Source organism: Trichomycterus rosablanca, chromosome 12 (genome assembly GCF_030014385.1).
Source record: "Trichomycterus rosablanca isolate fTriRos1 chromosome 12, fTriRos1.hap1, whole genome shotgun sequence".
Classification (NCBI taxonomy): domain Eukaryota; kingdom Metazoa; phylum Chordata; class Actinopteri; order Siluriformes; family Trichomycteridae; genus Trichomycterus; species Trichomycterus rosablanca.
Genome location: NC_085999.1, coordinates 10,745,837 through 10,766,566, shown reverse-complemented (window position 1 = coordinate 10,766,566; position 20,730 = coordinate 10,745,837). Strand labels below are relative to the sequence as shown.

The window sequence follows — 20,730 nt, the reverse complement described above, 5'->3', positions numbered from 1 at the left end:
TTCCTGTGGCATTTCTCCCATTCTACAACAGCCTGTTTTTCTAACAGTGCTAGCTCATTGTTTTGCATATGTACTTTACTGTGTAATGTATTGCTCAATTTTAGTTCTTTCCCCCTTTTATGGTTCTGTATTTGGAACATTACAAGTAAGATAAAGCTTATGTTTTCCTTTATGATGCCATTTCTAAGTCTGATGTGGGCTTTGGTAAGCATTTGCCATTCATACATTTTTTTGACTCTCGTCTCTTGAGCAATTTGGAGCAACAGGTAATACATTAGCAATTGACATCCAACATATTGTAATTAACATAAGGCTGCATTATCAGGTACAAGTGATTCTGTCAGCAGTAGTACCTCAATTATTTTTAGATTAGCTTAACTAAGAGGACTTTAATTGAATGCAGCCACATAAGAGCTGGAGAGATAAAGCCGTGTCAGCTATGGTTAATTATGTGGTTTAGTATTTTCTGCACTGGGCTTCAGCTATTATACACATAAGCAGACTAATTACGCTGATGGTCTGTGACAGAGCTGAGAATTCCCCTGTCATGGTCAAATTAGAGCTTTGTCTCTGGATAACGGAATGAAGCTGTAAACCTGGCTGGTGCAGGAATGAAATTACTACCGTATTTCTTATTTTATTAAGTGAATAATTCACTAGCAGGACGTTTATATTCAAATCACTGTGTCTATTTACTCATTCTACTTCAATAAAAAGCTTTTTTGTTCTAGTGCAGAGTTTCTTCAAGAAGAAGCAATATATTAAAGCATTAAAAACCCCTCATTGTCCTTTTTTATAATTTGTTTTTTTATAGTTTAGATTAATTTGTTGTCATGTATGTAAAATTTATGTATGTGCAGTTTCACAAATTCATTGGTTTTTGAATAATAAAAAGAAAAAAATAATAAAAAATCTCACATTGTTTTGTGTATTTTGTGCTTATCATTTTGCAGATTTTATCCGTTAGAAAATTATTAGAAAATTATTCAACTCTTTATGTTTTCGTTATTTAATATATTTCTTTATAAGCTAATTAAATATAATTAGCTTTAAATAAAAAAAATATAATTTTGAATATAAACAAATGTGTTTTTTTAAGCATTATCAAATATATGATTAAAAATTTATAAAGAAAAAAGGTTTTGAGCACAATACTAAATATAAATGTCAAATATGTAATGGTCACATCAGTGGCGTAACTAGCAGCTCATGGGCCCCAGTGCAACACATAGCTGATCAGGTACTCACTCCGAAGTTTATGCGGCGTGCCTTCTGGTGTCGTTAAGCAGATTACACAGATTCCCAAAATCCCTTGCTGTGCACTCACTGTATATTTTGATTACTTATATTCTGATATTTCACTGTCTTTTAGTTATTTTAATATTTTACTTAACAAAAATATTGTAATATAATAATAACGATCTGGCGAGTGCAGCCAATGGGGGGGCAGTGCGGTGGGGGGGTTGAGTTCATGTCGTGGAGGCCCCCCCTGCCATGGGCCCCAGTGCGCCTGCCCCCCCTGCCCCTCCAGTAGTTACGCCCCTGGGTCACATAACTAAAGTTTTAGATATTAATGGTACATAATGTTTTAGTGCAAATTGCACTTGCTTTTATTATTAGAGATGCTGCCAATGGCTGTTAAGATTTTACACAAGTAACAATCATGGTGAACGTGAATAAGCTTCTTGAACATTCTAAAAAACTAAAATTGTGAAAAAACACTTGAATAAAAAGAATAACAAACGTCTTAAACATCTCGGTCAGTACAATTTATTTAATAATTTGCAAGTGGAATATTCATGGAACCACAATTTATTATGACAAGTGCCTTATGATTCAAAATGTGCTCTCAGAATTATAATAAGGAAGAAAAATGTGATTTCAGCAAGCACTCCATTTGCAGGATGACTAAACAGGAACAACAGTTACACATGGAACAAGTCATAAAGAGTGGCATTCTTTTATCATCACTCCCTGTGCATACACCCCACAAAAATACTGAAGGAAAGAGATGCACAGTGATGATTACCTTAAATTTGTATACTAGCAATTAGACAAATCAGAACAATGGTAATTTAAACAACAATTAAACACTTTAGCTTATTATGGTTGGAGAACGAAGAGTCGAGTGTATAATCAAAAGAACACTGTACCAGTGAAGTATAAAGTAGAAAGCATCATGATCTGGGGCTGCTTCTCTGCAAGTGTAGTTGAGCAATACACATCATTGAAGTATTCATGACTAGAGTGATGTACAAGGACATATTAAAGAAAAATTACATCCTATAGGACAAAAAAAATCTAAGATAAGGCCAAAAAGCTCAACATAGGGTAAAGAAGGTGAAGGTGCTTGTAGATGCTAGCCAATCTTCTTACACAATAATATTTATATATAGTGTGTGGCGCAGCAACAAAATGCGTTGGCCCACCAGTGCTGAGATCTCTCGAGCTTATATCTCAGCTCTGCTATCAGCCAGCCGGGTGCCTACACAGACACATGACCAACTGAGGCTATGTGTCTGTAGGGGAGTAACAGTGGCTAAAAGAGGATTTTTTATTTCTGGTACTGCCAGTACTGCTTCTACTGCTAAAGTGCCTGCACAGGGGGCGGCTGATCATGAGTGGCAGTGTGTGGCTCTATACATGTGATACTGCTCTCTGTGAGACCTCACCACTGGCAGGTGAAAAGAAGCGCCTGAGCATGTGTTATTCATGACTGAATTGTAAAAAGTGGGGGAAATTTATCAAGTCCATTAGACAGAACCATGTATAATTAGAAAATGTATAATTGTTTGCCAAAAATGAGCTAAAACTGAACCACAATGCTGCAAAAAGCTAATATATTACTATACATACTTGTCTTAAAGCTGTAATTCCCAACACTGGCGTTGCATCAAACAAATGTCGTTGATTTGTGGTTTTTGTATATTTTTCACCCTAATTATTAAGTTTATCTCTCCGATAAAATTGTTGATGCCTATAATTTCATACGACTTTTTTGAGTAGTCAAAAATGCATGTACATTTAAAGTAGATATATATACTAAAAGTATATTAAATAACACGTGTATGAATACTTATGACCTCTGACTGTAAGTGCCTTTAAGTGCCAAATTGCCCTTTTAGACCAATTTTAATTGCATTAAATTAGAATTGATTGCTCTTAATGATAAGAAAACATAATTTTTACATGAGGTTCTAATGAGTTTTTGTGGAATGACCTTCCTTAATTGAATCGCTGCAAAACCCATTAATTCTGAAATAATTTCACACTGCAGAAACAGTAGAGCTTATTAATCATTTGAAGATAAATAGCTTTGGAAGTTGTGCAAAAGTGTGGTTTTCACAGCTTTTTTTATTTTTATTATACTGCATAGAATGTATGAACACAAATTACCCCATCACTAATGTGTTATGCATTTCATTACACAGAATGTATGAATTTAAACATCTAATTTAGATAAGTTATGTTTAGTAGGTACAAACAGTGACAGAAAGCTGATAACAGTGTAGATCCTTATGATTGGACTTGTCATAGTTGTTTCTTACATGTTGTTAGACTCAGGATTATTCGAAGTTACAATAAATATTGCACAATAAAACCCTGCTGGGACAGTGAAGATGCTTGTTCTGCATCACATTTTACACACCTGGAACAGTTAATGTCTGGCTCCCACACTTGGGACACATTCCAACCCCCTTTTCATGACTTCTCTGTACACTGTATGTGAGCCTCTCATGCTTAGAATTGATGGTTGTTGGACTTGATAGTGTGATAGATATGAATAATAACTTGTAACTACTGTCATGAAATTTTGCAGTTATACAAGAAATATCATCAACTGTTCTTCACTATTTTTTTATTTTGGATGTTGGGGAAATAAGAAATAAGAACAAATGTGAATGAATTTAGATCAATATCTTACAATACCATGGTACTGTGCAGATTTATTCAATATATTAAAAGCTTTATTGCAAAATTCTGTCCTGAATATATGAATTTAAATAACTTACTATATCCAAATGATTTCTACTCTCATAAATACATACAAATAAAAGATTAAAACAGTGTGGAAATACAATGGCAGGCCAAGTTACAGTAAGATAATTATTCATTTTGTATTAATAAACTTGAATTAGTATCTTCCATACATTCAAAGATTAGGAAGGAATGGGTTTCCCAAAAATTTGCTACATTCATCAGTTTTATTACAACTGAGCAAAAATGAATACATTATTAAAAAGAGCTCAAGAGAGAAAGAGAATAAATTATTTAACCAATAAATTTTTTTTCCCCAGGTGCTTATAAAGCCATAAAAAAGCCAAAGAAATTGTAACGCTAGATAAGAATCATAAAATAATTATAGAATTTGGTCTTAATGATGGTGGGTTTGGCTGGAAAGTGAAAAAAATACTTTGAATACTTTGGCACTGCTCAGTAGTTAACAGTGATGCTGCAGATATTCCGCAATCTAGGTTTGATTATCACCTCTGGTTAAAGAAGTACTGTAGTAGTAGCTGCTTTAGTTTACCTTTTACCCTACTGCCAAAATTCTACCATATGTACTTTTAAGTTACTGCGGTAAAGTATGCTTGCTCACCAGAGTTGGGTTTCTAGATGCATCGTATCGAAACCCAGCTCTACCTTTCCGACTGGGTTGGGCGGCAGTATGAACAACGTTTGGCTGTTGTTCAGGGGCTTAGAGGTAGAGTCGGAGCATAGGTCCTCATAACTGGTACAACTGCGGCCCCTGCTGGTTGACTGACAGCGCCTGCACAGGGCAGGTGAAAAATGCAGGCTGTACTGACTGCGTGCCGGAGGGGGCGCAAGTCAGTTGAGTGGCATCCTCAGTCAGCGGCAAAAGGGTCTAATCAGTGTAGAGGACTCAATCAGGGTAATTGGAAACGATTAGAATGGGGATAAAAGTTGGGGGGAAAAAGTGGGGAAAAAATAGATAATTATAAAAAAATAAAAAAAAGTTACTGCTGTATAAGGCAGTAATCATTGTCTCCAGTATAATGAGCTAATATTATGAAATTAAGTTTTTGTTTAATTTTAATTAATGCTTTTAATTTGCTTTCTTTTCTCTATTAGTTGGGCTGTTAGAAAATGTGGTTTTCTGTTATATAAAACAGTAAAAAAGCATGGACCAAGGCTGCTCTATGCTACCGTATACACCGATCATCCATAACATTGTAACCACCTTCTTGTTTCTACACTCACTGTCCATTTTATCAGCTTCACTTACCATATAGAAGCACTTTGTAATTCTACAATCGACTGTAGTCCATCTGTTTCTCTACATACTTTTCTTAGCCTGCTTTCACCCTGTTCTTTAAAGGTCAGGACACCCACAGGACCACCACAGAGCAGGTATTACTTAGGTGGTGGATCATTCTCAGCACTCCAGTGACAATGACATGGTGGTGGTGTGTTAGTGTGTGTTGTGCTGGTATGAGTGGATCTGGCACAGCAGCGCTGCTGGAGTTTTTAAATACCGTGTCCACACACTGTCCACTGTCTATTAGACACTCCTACCTAGTTGGTTCACCTTGTAGATGTAAAGTCAGAGACAATCGCTCATCTATTGCTGCTGTTTGAGTTGGTCATCTTCTAGACCTTCATCAGAGGTCATAGGACGCTGCCCATGGGGCGCTGTTGGCTGGATGTTTTGTGTAGTGAGGTGTTTAAAAACTCCAGCAGCGCTGCTGTATCTTATCCACTCATACCAGCACAACACACACTAACACCATGTCAGTGTCACTGGAGTGCTGAGAATGATCCACCACCTAAATAATACCTACTCTGTGGTGGTCCTGACCATTGAAGAACAGCATGAAAGGGGGCTAACAAAGCATGCAGAGAAACAGATGGACTACAGTCAGTAATTGTAGAACTACAAAGCGCTTCTATATGGTAAGTAGAGCTGATAAAATGGACAGTGAGTGTAGAAACAAGGAGGTGGTTTTAATGTTATGGCTGATCAGTGTATACTCCTGCTGGTCCATCATATCATAGTAAGCTTCACATTTCACAATATCAGTATTAAAATATTATATAAAACGTAATATTAGTTACATCCCTATAAAACCAAACCAGTCGTTTCAGTGGTGTCAGGAGGAAAAGGCCTGAGCATAGCTGCTTTTCAACACACATCAATCAATCATCTAGCACTTTTACCTACAGAGAGAAGTTTCTTTGGACAGAAACGAGCTGTGGTGCAGACTTGTTTTGACTCTCTTCTCCCTTTGCCTGCGGTTGCAGAACCAAACCCGTACCACTTCCTTCTCTAAGTGCAGTCCCTCTGCCATGCGCACTATCTCCTGTGATGATGGCTTACTCTTCTCCACAAAATTCCTTTCCAGTGCTTCCTTTGCCCCTAGACTTGAAAACGTGTATCAAAATTGCAATAGTTCTGAATAGTGTTCTGAAACAATGTGAGAGATCTTTGTAGAGTTCAGTTACATGAAGTATTTATGATACCTGATAGTGGTTCTTCGCTTCCGTTTGCGTTCTTGTAGTCCCATTTTCTCATTAAATAAAGCTGTGAAGCAAGGGTAATTTCAGAAACAGTATTAAACAATAATACTCTATTAAATATTGCTATTTATTGTATATCTGTGATATACCGAGATTTGTGTAAATACAATATTTTATTCTAGTAAAGAAACAAAACTGTAATTAGCATATGACATTTTAAAGTAGAGAAGTTACAGTGTCTGCTTTTCTGCAAATGTTTTTTTCTCAGACTGAATTATTCAATGATTCATATAAATAAACATTACAACTAATATTTGGTTGTATGTTCATTGTCTCTACATTAATTAACTGCTTTTAATATCAATCAAAATGTTTCTGCCACTACAAAACATATAGTGGTTTTATGAGCACAGGCACTTCAATTCATATTCTGCATATATTTGGGGTCTAGTAGTGAAAAAGGTAAATCCAAAAGCCTAATTTTGGCCTAATTAAGCTATTTTAAAACTATTTTTGATGTTCTGTCATGCAGTGGTGTTTGACACCCGTCTTTTTGTGTTGATGTTGCTTTAAATGCTTTTAATGACTTACCACCAGCCTGCTCGGCCTCCTCCAGCCACTTGGCCAGGATAGATTTGAGTTTGCAAGCATTTTTGAAACTGAGTTGCAGATTCTCAAAGCGACAGATTGTGGTCTGACTAAACTCAGAGCCATGAACAGCTGCTAGCGCCTCTCCAACATTAGTCTGAGTGTAACCTGTAATAAAACAGAAGAGTTGGTATTTTGTCTTTTCGTTCATTTTTGTCCATGTTTTCAAGTCATTGTTTTAGACTTGAAAACATGGAGACAAGTTGTTACACATTTTAGATCTTACTTTGAGTAAGAGGTACTAGTTTTTTTACATGCTCGATTTTACATTAAAGCCTTACATAATATGAGTGATGACATATTAGTCATCTTTTATTAATCCTTAGAATCACACTCCCACCCCAGCTGGTATATATGTTTTTTTCTTCCTATATCACCCCTTATTTCAGCACTGAAGATGAAGAAAAAAGCGTAGATTACATTAAAAAAAATATTTTATTTATATTTTGTCTTTAAACATGGGTGGCACCGTGGCTTGGTGTGTAGCACTGTCGCCTCACAGCAAGAAGGTCCTGGGTTCGATCCCCAGGTGCTCGGTCCGGGTCCTTTCTGTGCGGAGTTTGCATGTTCTCCCCGTGTCCACGTGGGTTTCCTTCGGGTGCTCCGTTTTCCTCCCACAGTCCAAAAACATGCCACCAGGCTAACTGGAAACACTGAATTGTCCTATAGATACCTAGCCGCTAGATGCACAAACCAGTGCATTGTAGTCCCAAGCCTGGATAAATAGGTAGGGGTTGTGTCAGGAAGGGCATCCGGCGTAAACATTTTGCCAAATCAATGCGGATCATGATGCGCCGAGACCCGACCCCGCAACCAAACGGGATAAAGCCAGAGGAAGAAGAAGAATTTTGTCTTTAAACATCATAGGATTTTTGTAATTATCATAGATTACAACTTAGTCTTTACCAGTACCTAATTTAACATCTCTAGCATTAAAATGTTCATACAAACCCAGTTTGATTCTTCTCAGCTTAAAGTCATTGGCAAATTTCTCCAGCTCCCGGATCTGAGGTGAGTCTGTGTCAGGCGGCTCTTCTGGGGCCCGGCTCTTTCTGCGCAGCTCCTGTTTGATATCCCCCAGTATGGGCTCATCTGTGAACAAGGCTTGAGGCAGTGTAGGGAAACTGTGAGATAGAGTGCATGAGCCTCCAGCCAGACCATGCTCAGGAAACTTGTATAAACATGGAGCCAAGGCACCTGTGGAGTTAAAAATCAGAGACAAAAGAAAAGTTAAAAGAGCTATTAAAAATAGTATTATGAGTATGATGCATCATCTAACATCTGATGAGAAAATTAGGTTGGTAAGTGATGCTTAACATGATTGAATATAACGCCACAGTCAATCTATTGCAAATGTGAGATCACTTAAAGGAATTACTTCAAGTTAGAACAAAAGGAAAGGATTGTGTCTCCTCCTTGTGGCTGAATGCGTATACTGCAGTTTACAATAAAATTCATCCAATTAATACCTGTGGGAAAATAATTAGGCATTTTTGATAAAACTTTCAGTACCAAAAGAAAACAAAACCTTGGCAAATAGGTTAAAGCATCACGTGGGACTTCATTTACTTTTTTACAGATTCAATTTTAAAGAAAAATCCCAAATGTTAGTACAGTATGTGGAAGGTTGTGAACCAATATTACACAGTATGAACACGTTTATTGTCTTAAATGATTAGGTTATGTTTATGTTTAAGCTATATGAATAAGCTATATGTATATTATATTTATTTAATATTGAATTAAAAAAGATAACCTCAAGTTTTCAAGCTTTTAACACAGGACACAAGCATAACATCAACTTTTCTTCTACCCTTGCTAAATAAACAGAAAGCGTTGACTATAAACAGTCAATTACTGATAAATTAATAACCATGTACTATAATAATGTAATATATTTAATTTCTTACCTTCTACATTTAATTTCGTACATACAACACTTCTGGAAAAGTTGGGACATTATGTGCAATAAAATAAAAGCACTAATCTCTCATTTGTTAAATCTTACAAAGATTTCCAAAATTACTGATTTTCAGTTGGTTTTCACTCACCAACTTAATTATATATGGCAAATGTAAGCTAATTTAGAATTTTATGCCTGCAACATGCTCACTGTTACATTACATTTCCAAATAATTACACTTTTTTATACATCTGGGGACTGAGGATACTGATGGTTGCAGTTTTGCATGTGAATTTTTTGCCCATTCTTGCTTGATACAAGACTTCAAATGCTCAACAGAGATCGTCTGTTCATGATGTGCCATACATTTTCAATAGGTTACAAAATTGGACTGCAAGCAGGCCAGTCAATCACAGGCACTCTTGTTGTCTTGCTTAAATAATCATGGAGTTCCCAGGAAAAAAGACATCACAATGATGACAGCATGTGTTTTTCAAAAAATCAATATACACCTTTGTGACAGTGGTACCTTCACACATAAGCAGTGATGCACATTAATCTGCACATTTTCTTCTATTTCCTTACATTTTCTTATATTTGCACTGTGGTTCACTTTATAATTCACTTCATAATTTACTTTACTAATTTATATTTTACAGCTGTTACTTATAATCTATACCAGCCTTACAATGTTAACTGAAATAACACCTCTATATGTACCCTCAGGTTCTGTTGCTGTAGTAGTGTGTTATAATAATAATAGTAATAGTATAGTAATGTTATATAATATAATGTGAATGTGGCCTTAATTTCCTCTGAAACATGGAACATGGACTCATCTGCTCACAGCACACTTGCTGAGATGGGATTGGGCCCAGGGACTCAGGACACTGTATTCACATGGGTCTGATTATAAAGACATGAAAAAGGTGGCTTGGCTACTCTAAATTGCCACTAGTTGTAGGTGAAAGGAATGAGTATGCGATGCCCTGCAATAAACTGGTATTTTATCCTGGGGGTATTTCTGATTGGCGTTAGGTGTTTTTAGGCCTGAGAGACTGTGATCTTAATTAGAATGATGATAAATAAATAAATGAATGAATTAATTTATGAATGAATACCTACTTGAGTATTGTTTTAATTTCTCTACACAGACAATAGGGGGGAAGTCTATGTACATGCTCAATCTAAATCTCTAAATATTATTTATACATTTATACAGTCAGCCATTTAGTAACTATTTTATGCTGATCAAGGTTTCTACTGTTTGTCCACTTTTGACAAAGAGTATGGCTTCGGTTTTCTATTGCTATTTTATTTTTTTGGCCATTTTGTATTTTGTTATTACTAGTCATTCCCGTGTCTCTTTCTTGTTTCGCCTTGGTTAGGTATCCTGAAATTGGGTTTATTCTTCAAATTCAACAGATGCAGGGCTCGACCTTTGTTATGTACAGTAGTTTGCTTTGCTCGTTACACATTTCATACCTAGTCACACTTATAGGTCATTTAGAGTAACATGGACAAAAATAGCTGTTTGTGCTGCCAACTTGAGGGCACTTAGGTGAAATAAAGTGACACACAGTGCTATAATAAAAAGAAGTGAGAAGAGAAAAACAGGATGTGTTGAAATGCTAAAGAAACCTGAGCTGATATGGTAATAATATAACAAACAGTGAATGGAGGTAACAGTTTGAACCTGGGATCTTGAAGCTGTCAAGTCAAGTTAAGTTAAATGTATTTGTATAGCGCTTTTAACAATTGTCTGTTTTACAGAATCCAGCACTGACAGACCAAAAACCTCTGCTGAGCAAACCCAGGACGACAGTGGCAAGGAAAATCTCTCTTAAAATTACAGGAAGAAACCCTGAGAGGAATCAGACTCAGCAGGGAACCCCATCCTCCTTGGGTGGAAGCTGTGGGGCATCAAAACGACCTGATTCACTCCTGTGCCACTAAAAAGGTTTATTTGGTCAGCTCAAACAAAGCTTTGCATGTATAAGAACTTGATGTAGGTGTGGCACTGTAAGCTGTACCTTGGAGTGAGTTGGCTCCATTGACCATATTATGTGGCATAGTGCAGGTCTGCAGGATGCGCGTCTGAGAGATGCTGGCTGAGAGCATTTCCTGTGCTGAGGACAAAAAAGTATGTTGTCATCATCAAACCATCTCTCTCTCTCTCTTTCTCTCTCTCTCTCACACACACACACACACACACACACACACACACACACACACACACACACGCTGCAGCACTGATAGATAACATTTAAAGTAATGAATCATAAGGACTTTTGAATATCACACTGACATTGCTGAGCAGTAAGGTGACCAACACACACCTGCCATCATGCCGTAGGTGGTCTGCTGGTTGCTATAGTGACACGGGGGCATGGAGTAGTGCAGGCCGGCTGAAGCGTTGCTCAGGGCAGAAGTGGACAGATGCATGTGAGGTCGCTTGGATGACTGGACAAGAGGCAAACCCGACGGAACTGTAGACAGGAGGACAGGACATGCTTGTAAATCTCATCAGCTCTTTCTTTATCAGCTTTATCACAGAACAAGATGATAAGAAGAGAGCCAGATATGCTTTGGGAATTCTGCCTGGGCTTAAAAGGCCATTTAATTAGATTTAATAATCTCTAGCAAAACAGAGTACAGATACGTTCCAGAACTTTATTAGGTACTCCTTTTAGGTTATGAACATTCATTAAAGATTTTATATGATACACCTACCATACAGATAAACTTTCTGGGTATATAACTATAGCCTGTAGATCTGTTGCTTTGTACACTTTGTCAGCCTTATTTACCCCATTAATCAATCAAAAGGGACCCCCGAAGAACCTGACCAAATGGGGTTTGGGTGGTGGACCAGCACTGAAATGACACTAATGTTTTAATGACAAGGTAGTGTGTGTTGTTCAGGTATGAGTGTATCATACCTAAATCAGTATCAGTTGTTTTATCATGTTATTTTATCTACTCATAATTTAACAATTAAATACAAATCTAAGTAAGTAAATTCTTCATACCTGCCTACTGAATTTGTGTCGGAATGTGAAGAGATTAAAGAAGGCTGCCCTCTGTTGGCAGTTATAAAAACATCAGGTCAGCCGTTTATTCTCAGTGGGCCAAAGCAATTCACTCACTCACTCACTATCTTTACCGCTTATCCAAATAGGGTTGTTGGGAGTGCTGGAGCATATCCCAGCTTTTCAATGGGCGCAAGGCACACAGTAACACCCTGGACAGGGTGCCAGTCCATCACAGGGCAGACACACACACACACACCCATTCACCTATAGGGCAATTCAGTGTCTCCATTTAACTTGACTGCATGTTTTTGGATTATGGACGGAGACCGGACACGCAGACACAGGGAGAACATGCAAACTCCGCACAGAAAAGACCCGGACCGTCTTGCTGTGAGGCGACAGTGCTACCCATTGAGTCACCGTGCCGCCCCCAAAGCAATTCAGTTTAATGAGAGACCAATTTTAAATAACAGTAGAATTGTCCAATAACCAATGTTCCCTTTAAATGGGCGTGCTTTGTTATCACTGACATTACGACAAGCTCCGCCCGCTGTGCGGACACGGGTTTACTATAGAACTGTTAATAGTGATTGTTTCAGTACAGAAGTTTCAGTATAGTGAAGTGACACACAGACCTGTAGTTATGGCTGTTTTTATGGCTGCTCTTATATTCACTGAGTAAATATAATGTAGACAAAGAGAATTACTTTAACAGTCTGTTCTGCTTATCTGAAAGAATAAGAGAACTGAGGTAAAAGGGCTAAAGTTTTAGGAGTGACGGTTCGCTACTGCACCTAACTGATGTATTTGCATTGAAGGTGTTCAAAACCCCAAGCTTCTTGCACACACATGATTAAACTCATTATTTATCAATAGCATAAGATCAATATTTAAGTATTTTAAGCTTAATTTATGCCAGAAAGCCTTTGGTATAGATTATTAATTACTTAACTCAATAAACTCAACAAACCTTCAAGCTAGGGGGTCTTGCTGAGAAGGCTTGCATGCTTTAAGAAAGCAGAGAGCTATGCTGCCTGTAATCGTATCTCCTCTCAGAGTCTCCCATGGCAGACTGGTTTTATAAAAGGTGCCAGACTACAAGATTCAGATCACAAAGATGGCAATGGCAGTGCCATCAGTTCAGTTGCACGGAGGAATGCAATGGTAAACCACTTCTGTATCAGGAAAGCCAAATGGAAAGGAATAACAGAACGACTGTGCCAGAAAATGGGACACTCAGGTCAGAAGGCACTGAACTTGTTACTGAGACAGAGCTGAGCATTCCTGTGAGTGCAGCTTGTATTATGCAGCTAGGTCAAAACCGTCTGGATTTGCTAAGATTGACATGCAAAAAAACAAATTGCAATAGAAAATTAGAGTGATTTTCTGAAATTCTCAGAAAATCAGACTTAGACTCTTTAAATAAAACACCAGGAACCAATTTTAGTGCTAGATATTATTGACAAAGAACCAGAGATGCTGCAGATTAAATAGCATTCAAAAAGAATCAGCTAAAAATCTGGGAAGAATAAAAAGAAGAAAGAAGTCTTATTGGATGACCAATGATACAGTAAAGACTGCAATAAAGAGAAGAGAGGCCAAAATTAAAAAAGAGAAATATATTTTTAGGGAACTGAACTGTAAATTCTAGATAGCTGAAAGGAAGGACAGGGACTAGAACTGCAACAACATCAGTAAAAACATTGAATATAAAAACAAATAATAAATTTTACATTTAAGTTAATACATTAAGGCAGCGCTCCCCAAACTTTTTAGCACCACGGATATAAGATATAATTTCACGGACCGACGGGGGCGAGAGGATTTAAAATAGAAGAACTACAGAATGGAAACTCTGTGTGAATCTGCAACGAGATGCTGCTTCCACCTAGTGGTGATTGGGGACAATAACACCAGAAGAGTTTTGAAAAAGTAATTGCTCTTGTAGCAATCTCTAATTATTTATTCTTTCTGTGCAGCCCGGTATTCAATGGCCCGGTGTTTGGGGACCACTGCGTTAAGGGATGTCCACAGACAGGCCATAACTGTCCAAACAATAATCAATCAATGATGGAAGAAATACAAATCTACAAACAAGACATCAGTTGCCAAGATTTTTTTGTCGACTCTTCAGTACTTAAAAATAAAGTCAGACAAACCTTGAAATCACCACTAAAAAAAGCCAGTGATGACCAAGTTATGCCAACAAATCTGAAAACCACTCAATGGGGAGGTTGGGAGACATGAAGGAGTGTGCAAACTATCATACAAGCTCCCTCATATCACACATCAGAAGATTATTCAACACAGATTATGTAGACTAGAGTCATACATTGGAAGAGAAAGCAGAGAAAAAATGATATTATCACAAATGTATGCCGTATTTAAAAAGAAGGTCAAGATGTGCTTCACTGATTGTAGCAAAGTATTCAACTGTGACGACCACAGAAACCTTTAGAATGTCCTCAGGATGATAGTAATACCTGAGCATGTCATATCATTCTAATGAGGAATCTCTACACTGATTAACAAGCCACAGTCATGCCAGAAAATAGCCAAACAGATTGGTTTCATGTTGGCAAAGGACTTAGACAAGGATGCATTCTGTTCTTTCCCCAAACTCTTTTCTATCATCTCTCTCCACTTCAGGCTTTGGATCATGTTTTGGTTTTCTTTTGCTTCTTTTTTACTTATAATTAATAATAATTAGATTTTCTATCCTCTTTTATTTTGTGATTCTGTAACCACAGTATTATTTTGCCTTGGTTAAGCGTCCTGCAGTTTGGGTTCATCTCATAGCTTGCATTTATATATAATTGGTGAGCCAATTTAAGTGAACACATCCAAATCAAATTGTAGCCAACCTTGTACAATAAAATATTTATCTTGAACCTTACCATAAAATGCAAGCAAGCAAAGTTTTGAAGAGGCCTAGTTAAAATTCAGATTTTAACCCAATTTTACCCCCCCCCCCTCAATTTGTTGTGTGTTTTTACTGTTTTCTATGTTTAAATGTTTTTGTCATTGTTAACTGAGCCAGGCCAGTATAAATGTGGCATATTTTGACGTTGCTTTAAATTTTCCTGTATGAATAAAAGAAAGAAAGAAATAAAATGCTGTTACAAGACCTATAATGTCTAACTATCTAAAACCTAGCAGTGTTTTTGCTTAAAGTCACCATCACACTGTTTTTGATAGCAAAGTACAAGAAAAATTTACAATACTTCTATCAAAGCATAGAAAGTGTTTATTTGTAGTCATAGTGGTTAAATATATGCAGCCAGTTAATTTTGTTAAACTAATCTAAAACTAACTAGAGGATTTTTTGTGCAATACATCGATTTTGATCAAAGAAATTGATTACAAAACGTACATGCAGACAGAATAGAATTCTGTTTATTTTAGCCAACCATCTGTAATCATCAGAAAAAGCATTACCGTCTACTGTTCTACTGTTTATTCCTTTTATCTCCTCACCAAAGGTAGACACAGAGCTATCAGAATGACAGTCAGCATCAGTACATTATTAGCTAAGCAGCCCTCCTTAACATGTGCAGGGAACCCTACCTGAATTTAAAGTGAGTTAAGTGAGCATTTAATTTGTGTGGGATGAGATAGATGAGAAGCTTTATACAATTAAGCAATTGTGCATAAGTGCTGGGATTCATCATGATAAACAATGAGAGGGTGAGGAACATCATTTCATATTCTGAGGTTCTTGGGAAAGTTTTATCCGGGTCATCTCTCATGTAAGTCTGATTCAAAGAAGAATTGCCAATGTAGCCATCAACATGTCAAAACAACAACATGTCTGGCTCTAAAACAGTTTATTCAGTTCTATAAGTAAAAAGAATAGCTGTTTAAATGGACACACATCTGCATAATGTTTACTGCATAATGAAATTACTGCCATTCTAACTAAGGTACAGAAAAAAACGCATTTCCATTACTATGCAATGTATTGACAACCCTGTCACAGAAACAGAAACACAGTGTTTTAGTGTCATAACAGGACTGCTGCCTATATATTTTTGGATGGAGCACTATTCCCCTTCCAGCATTGTCAATGAGGTGTTTCAAAATCACAACAAAACTGCTGCATCTGGTACACTCATACAATACAACACCCACTAACACATTATTACATCTTTTATTAAATTAAATGACATGGGAGATTCACTCAAAAGAGGCCCTGAATATTCTGTAATACTCTCGCTACGACAAAGCAATCTGAATGAAACAACATGCAATGTGCTCCTCAGTATATGGAGCTTTGAACAAGCCGGGATGCCCTTGCGTCGGAGCGATGAGGTAGGAGCCAGACAGCCGTTGCGATGTTTAACCTCCCTTTGCAACTTCCTTGTACCCCGTACCCCTTCACTCAGTCACTCAACTTCTCATCAGGATGGTGGTGTAGAGTATTTAGCCGCGCATCTTTATGGTGCGAACCTGTTGAGTCACCAGTTTGTTTAAGTGATGTCAGAGTGAATTTAGGAAGAAATATGTTGTTTGTGATGTACTCTCTTATTCAGAAGATGGTACGGAAACTGGAAACATTCAGGAACATGGAGCGCCGCGTCGAAATGTGTCCGGCAGAAAATTGAGATCACTTGCAACATCGCATGTAATGCAATCGATTACACATACGTTAAGGTATATATTTTTTTGGTTCAGATTGCTTCATCCTAACGGGATGTAACGGGATGTTACAACAGAATATTTGGGGCCTTTTTCGAGTGAATCTCCTTGTACAAACATTCAGTAATTTTGTACCCACAGTAGCTTATAAAATGTTTAATAAATATACTGAACATAGCAGATGTACCTAATAAAGTTCTCCGTAAGTATAGATTGAATTTTATCAATGATGCTGTTAAGTTGTTAAGATGATGCACTTATGTTTAAGCATCATCACAGTGGGCCTAAAACAAGTTCAGTAAACGAATGAAAGAATGGTAGGATAATAAAACAGTAGACTATAAAAATAAGCAAACTATGTGTGGTCAGTAGAAAGGTCATGACTTGTGAGATTGAGAATGAAAGTGATAATAGCATGAGAACAGATTCTGTAAGCAGTTACAATGGATATATTAGAGCTATAGGGAAACAGTAATATCCCACACAAAGCCCCAGTCACATCTTCCACTTTCTATCTGTCCTATGTGCCCTTTGGGAAAACTAAAGTTATCTATTTTTTCTGCTTTAAAATCTACAGTAGGACGACACAGAAGCTGGTCTCTCACTGAGGAAGAGTGCTGTGACAATGCTACAATTCATTAAGCAATAAGTAAGTGGATTACAGTTAAGTATAATGCCAACCACTCTGCCAACAGCACACAAACTAAAACGGTGTTACTAATTGAATCCTTCAGTCATTAATCCATGGTGAAGGATTGCATGTGTCAGAGAGATCCATTGCTTGTGGATTAATAAAATGATAATCACATTCAAATCTATTAGTTTAGAAAGAGATTCATTACCTTCTTTAAGTAAGCACAAATTTTATGCAATAAAGAAGGTATTTTTCATCCCAAAGTCTAACAAGGTTGTACGACCATCTAACCATTCGTGCAGTTAAAACTGTTAAAAATCGTAATTTGGTCATAAAAAATGTCATTATAATCCTGACATCTCAATATCCAAAAAATAATCAGGGAATTTAAGAAACTCTCAAAACTCAGAGGCCATGCAACTGATTGGCGCTGTGTCCTGAGTATTCCTGCCTTGTGCCAAGTGTTTCTGGGTGAACCAGACCCACTGGGACCCTGATAAAGAATTATCCCTTAAAGATAAAGCAACTTATGAAATTAAATGTCATTATCCAAAAAAAAAAAAACAACAAAAAAAAATTATATATAGTTATATTAAGATCCAGAAAAATATCTCCATGAATTTGCAGAAAACAGTTATTATCTTTGTTTTGTTTAATAATTACATAAATAACTTAAGATTATCACAACCTTATCACAACAATGCACTAAATGCTTCCTAAAATTACATTAAAACAGGCCAATTTAAAATGTTTTTTAAAAACATTATTCTTTACAACTATTCAATCATTGTCAGTTTTACCACTGCTTCATCCTGTCCAGGGTTGCAGTGGCTTCAATTAATTGGACAAAGGGTAGGCACACATACAAACACACTTTTTGTAATTTTTTGGGCACCAGGAGAAAACCCACACAAACACAAGGAGAACATACAAACTCCACACAGAAAGGACCCTGTCCGTCCGGCAAGGGAATCAAACACTGGCACTTCTTGCTGTGAGGTGACAGTGCTACCTACTACACCACTTTCTATAATTATGAAAAGAATGTAAAAAACGGCCCCCACATGACCATTAATGTGCATATTTGTGAATGAGCAAAAGTTATATCTGAGGCCTGGTTACCTTGTCAGACACCTCAAGATGCTACAGTTGATGCAGTTTGGCCATGTGTAAAAAATACGCAATTAAAAAATAGAAAAATGTATGTATTAATTTGTGTTATGCAATGTAGATGCCAGAATGTGTTTGTAATAATCTGTCAATGTGTAGTTGCATTACCTGACACCAGTAAATTTCATGTTTGTAATCAAGCCACTTAGTTTACCACAGTAAATGATAATTTGCAAATATGACAATGCATATGTTATTTTTTTTGTTGTAACTGTATAACTGTAAAACAAAATCTAGTTTAAAAGTTTTATTTGTTACTGGCCCCTGTATCTTTGTTGAATAATAAGCAACACTAACTGTGCTGGAAAGCTGAGGGGTTACCTGAAGGCACCATGTTGGTGGTGTGGTTGGTGATGGGCAGGCAGTCTGCAGTTCCAGCGTGGTGCATGAGCAGAGGCAGAGCAGCTGAGTCTCCGCTCAGACTGCTAAATGAGTCAGTGCTCCCGAAGGCCTGGCAGCTCATGACCTACTGTGTTTGTCTCTGTCCCTTTGTTGCTGTGTCTCTGTGGTCACCTCCGCCGTGAAGCCTTCATGAGGTCACAAGTGTGACACATGTATGGCGCGTGCAGGTATTTATACTAGCTCCCCTTCGGGCTTGCTCATCTATGTTAATGCCTGTTTTCCCAGGGCTATATCAGCCCTCAGCAGCTTCCTGAAGCAAAAGCAAGGTAATTAAGGCAGAAAGGGGAAACTCGACACCCTGCATTTTCACCGTTCACTAGGGTTTCAGTTAATACCTGTTACTGCCGACACAAATCCACCGTAATTGTTGGTAAACTTTGGATGTGTAAAGCTGTCAGTTAAAAATACTAGCCAAAGTCTTAGATGTTTTTAAAGTTGTGTGTGTATGTAAAGGCAAAAACAAATACTTTTATCCGAAAAAAAAAACAAAAAAAAAAAAACATGGGTAACACTGTCTAGAGTCAAGTAACTTCAGACTGGCTCATCCACAAAAAGAACACCCACTCCAACATCAGCACAATTAAACTAAAGTTTATAGCTAATCACATGCACAAAGAAAACGTATTCTAGACACTAAGTGTCATTTTCTAAGTGGTTGACTGTGGATAGTGTTCTAGCAGCATAGCTGACCTGTTTTTTGTGGATGTTGGATTACATTGGATTGCATCAATACAAATTTGCTGGCATTGGAATTAGAAAACAAAAAGCTTAATAATAGTACAGAGCTTTCTACATTATTATAATAAAAACAAGCTGTATATTTTATATATTTTTAGTATGTATATTTACATTTTATATATATTTTAGACCCAGTATATTACAATCACAGAATAAATAAATAAATTATTTTGACTGTACTATTATTACTATTACTATGACTGTACTACTGTACTAATATTACTATTACTACTACTACTGTACTTACCACTACAACTACTACTACTACTGATACAATGCCTACATCTACTACTATTATCACTACTATCATTACTTTTACTTACTACTACTTCTGTTGCTATGAATACTAATACAAATACTGCTACCAGCAGTAGTAATTCTTTATAACTATGACTATCCACTAGCATTACTTTACAACAATAGCATCTTTTTCTGCCTCTTCTAGTTCTACTACTACTATTACTAATGCTACTATTACTACTAATACTACTCCTACTATTCCTGCCGCAACTTTTATTACAAGTATTACTTTTCTTCTTTTCCTACTATGTTCACTGTTCTTCAACAACAACACAACTATTATTAGTACTACTGCTACTACTACTGCAGCTGCTAATACTACTACTACTATTATTACTACTACTAATAATGTACTACTACTATCACTACTGCTACTACTACTGCTACTATTACTACTACTAATAATAATGTACTACTACTACTACTACTGCTGCTGCTGCTACTACTACTGCTACTATTACTACTAATAATAATAATGTACTACTACTACTACTACAACTGCTACTACTACTGCTGCTACTACTACTGCTACTATTACTACTACTACTAATAATGTATTACTACTACTACTACTACTACTACTACTACTAATAATAATAATGTACTACTACTACTACTACTACTACTACTACTGCTACTACTACTGCTACTTTTACTGCTACTTTTACTACTACTACTAATAATGTACTACTACTACTACTACTACTTCTACTGCTGCTGCTGCTACTACTACTGCTACTATTACTACTACTACTACTATTAATAATGTATTACTACTACTA

At 36.8% G+C, this 20,730-nt stretch overlaps 1 protein-coding gene across 2 annotated transcripts; it reads right to left on the bottom strand.

Annotated features, from left to right (window-relative positions):
- Positions 1-6,176: 6,176 nt before the first annotated feature.
- pou1f1 (POU class 1 homeobox 1) lies at positions 6,177-18,971 on the bottom strand. 2 transcript variants are annotated; one of them, XM_063006345.1, is made up of 6 exons: positions 18,830-18,971; positions 11,371-11,520; positions 8,080-8,325; positions 7,072-7,236; positions 6,484-6,544; positions 6,177-6,384 (listed from the first exon to the last, which is right to left on the bottom strand). In XM_063006345.1, the coding sequence occupies exons 1-6, from the start codon at positions 18,969-18,971 to the stop codon at positions 6,177-6,179; spliced, it is 972 nt and encodes a 323-aa protein (XP_062862415.1). The 2 variants fall into 2 exon arrangements, with proteins under 2 accessions (XP_062862415.1, XP_062862416.1); XM_063006346.1 differs by having other exon boundaries at positions 11,371-11,450; positions 18,838-18,971.
- Positions 18,972-20,730: the final 1,759 nt, after the last annotated feature.

Coding starts and splice junctions, on each gene's coding strand:
- pou1f1 (XM_063006345.1), bottom strand. CDS start 18,971: ATGAGCTGCCAGGCCTTCGGGAGCACTGACTCATTTAGCAGTCTGAGC. Junction 6,545..7,071: donor GGAGGCCGAGCAGGCTGGTG/GTAAGTCATTAA, acceptor CTTGCTTCACAG/CTTTATTTAATGAGAAAATG. Junction 6,385..6,483: donor AAGCGAAGAACCACTATCAG/GTATCATAAATA, acceptor CACGTTTTCAAG/TCTAGGGGCAAAGGAAGCAC.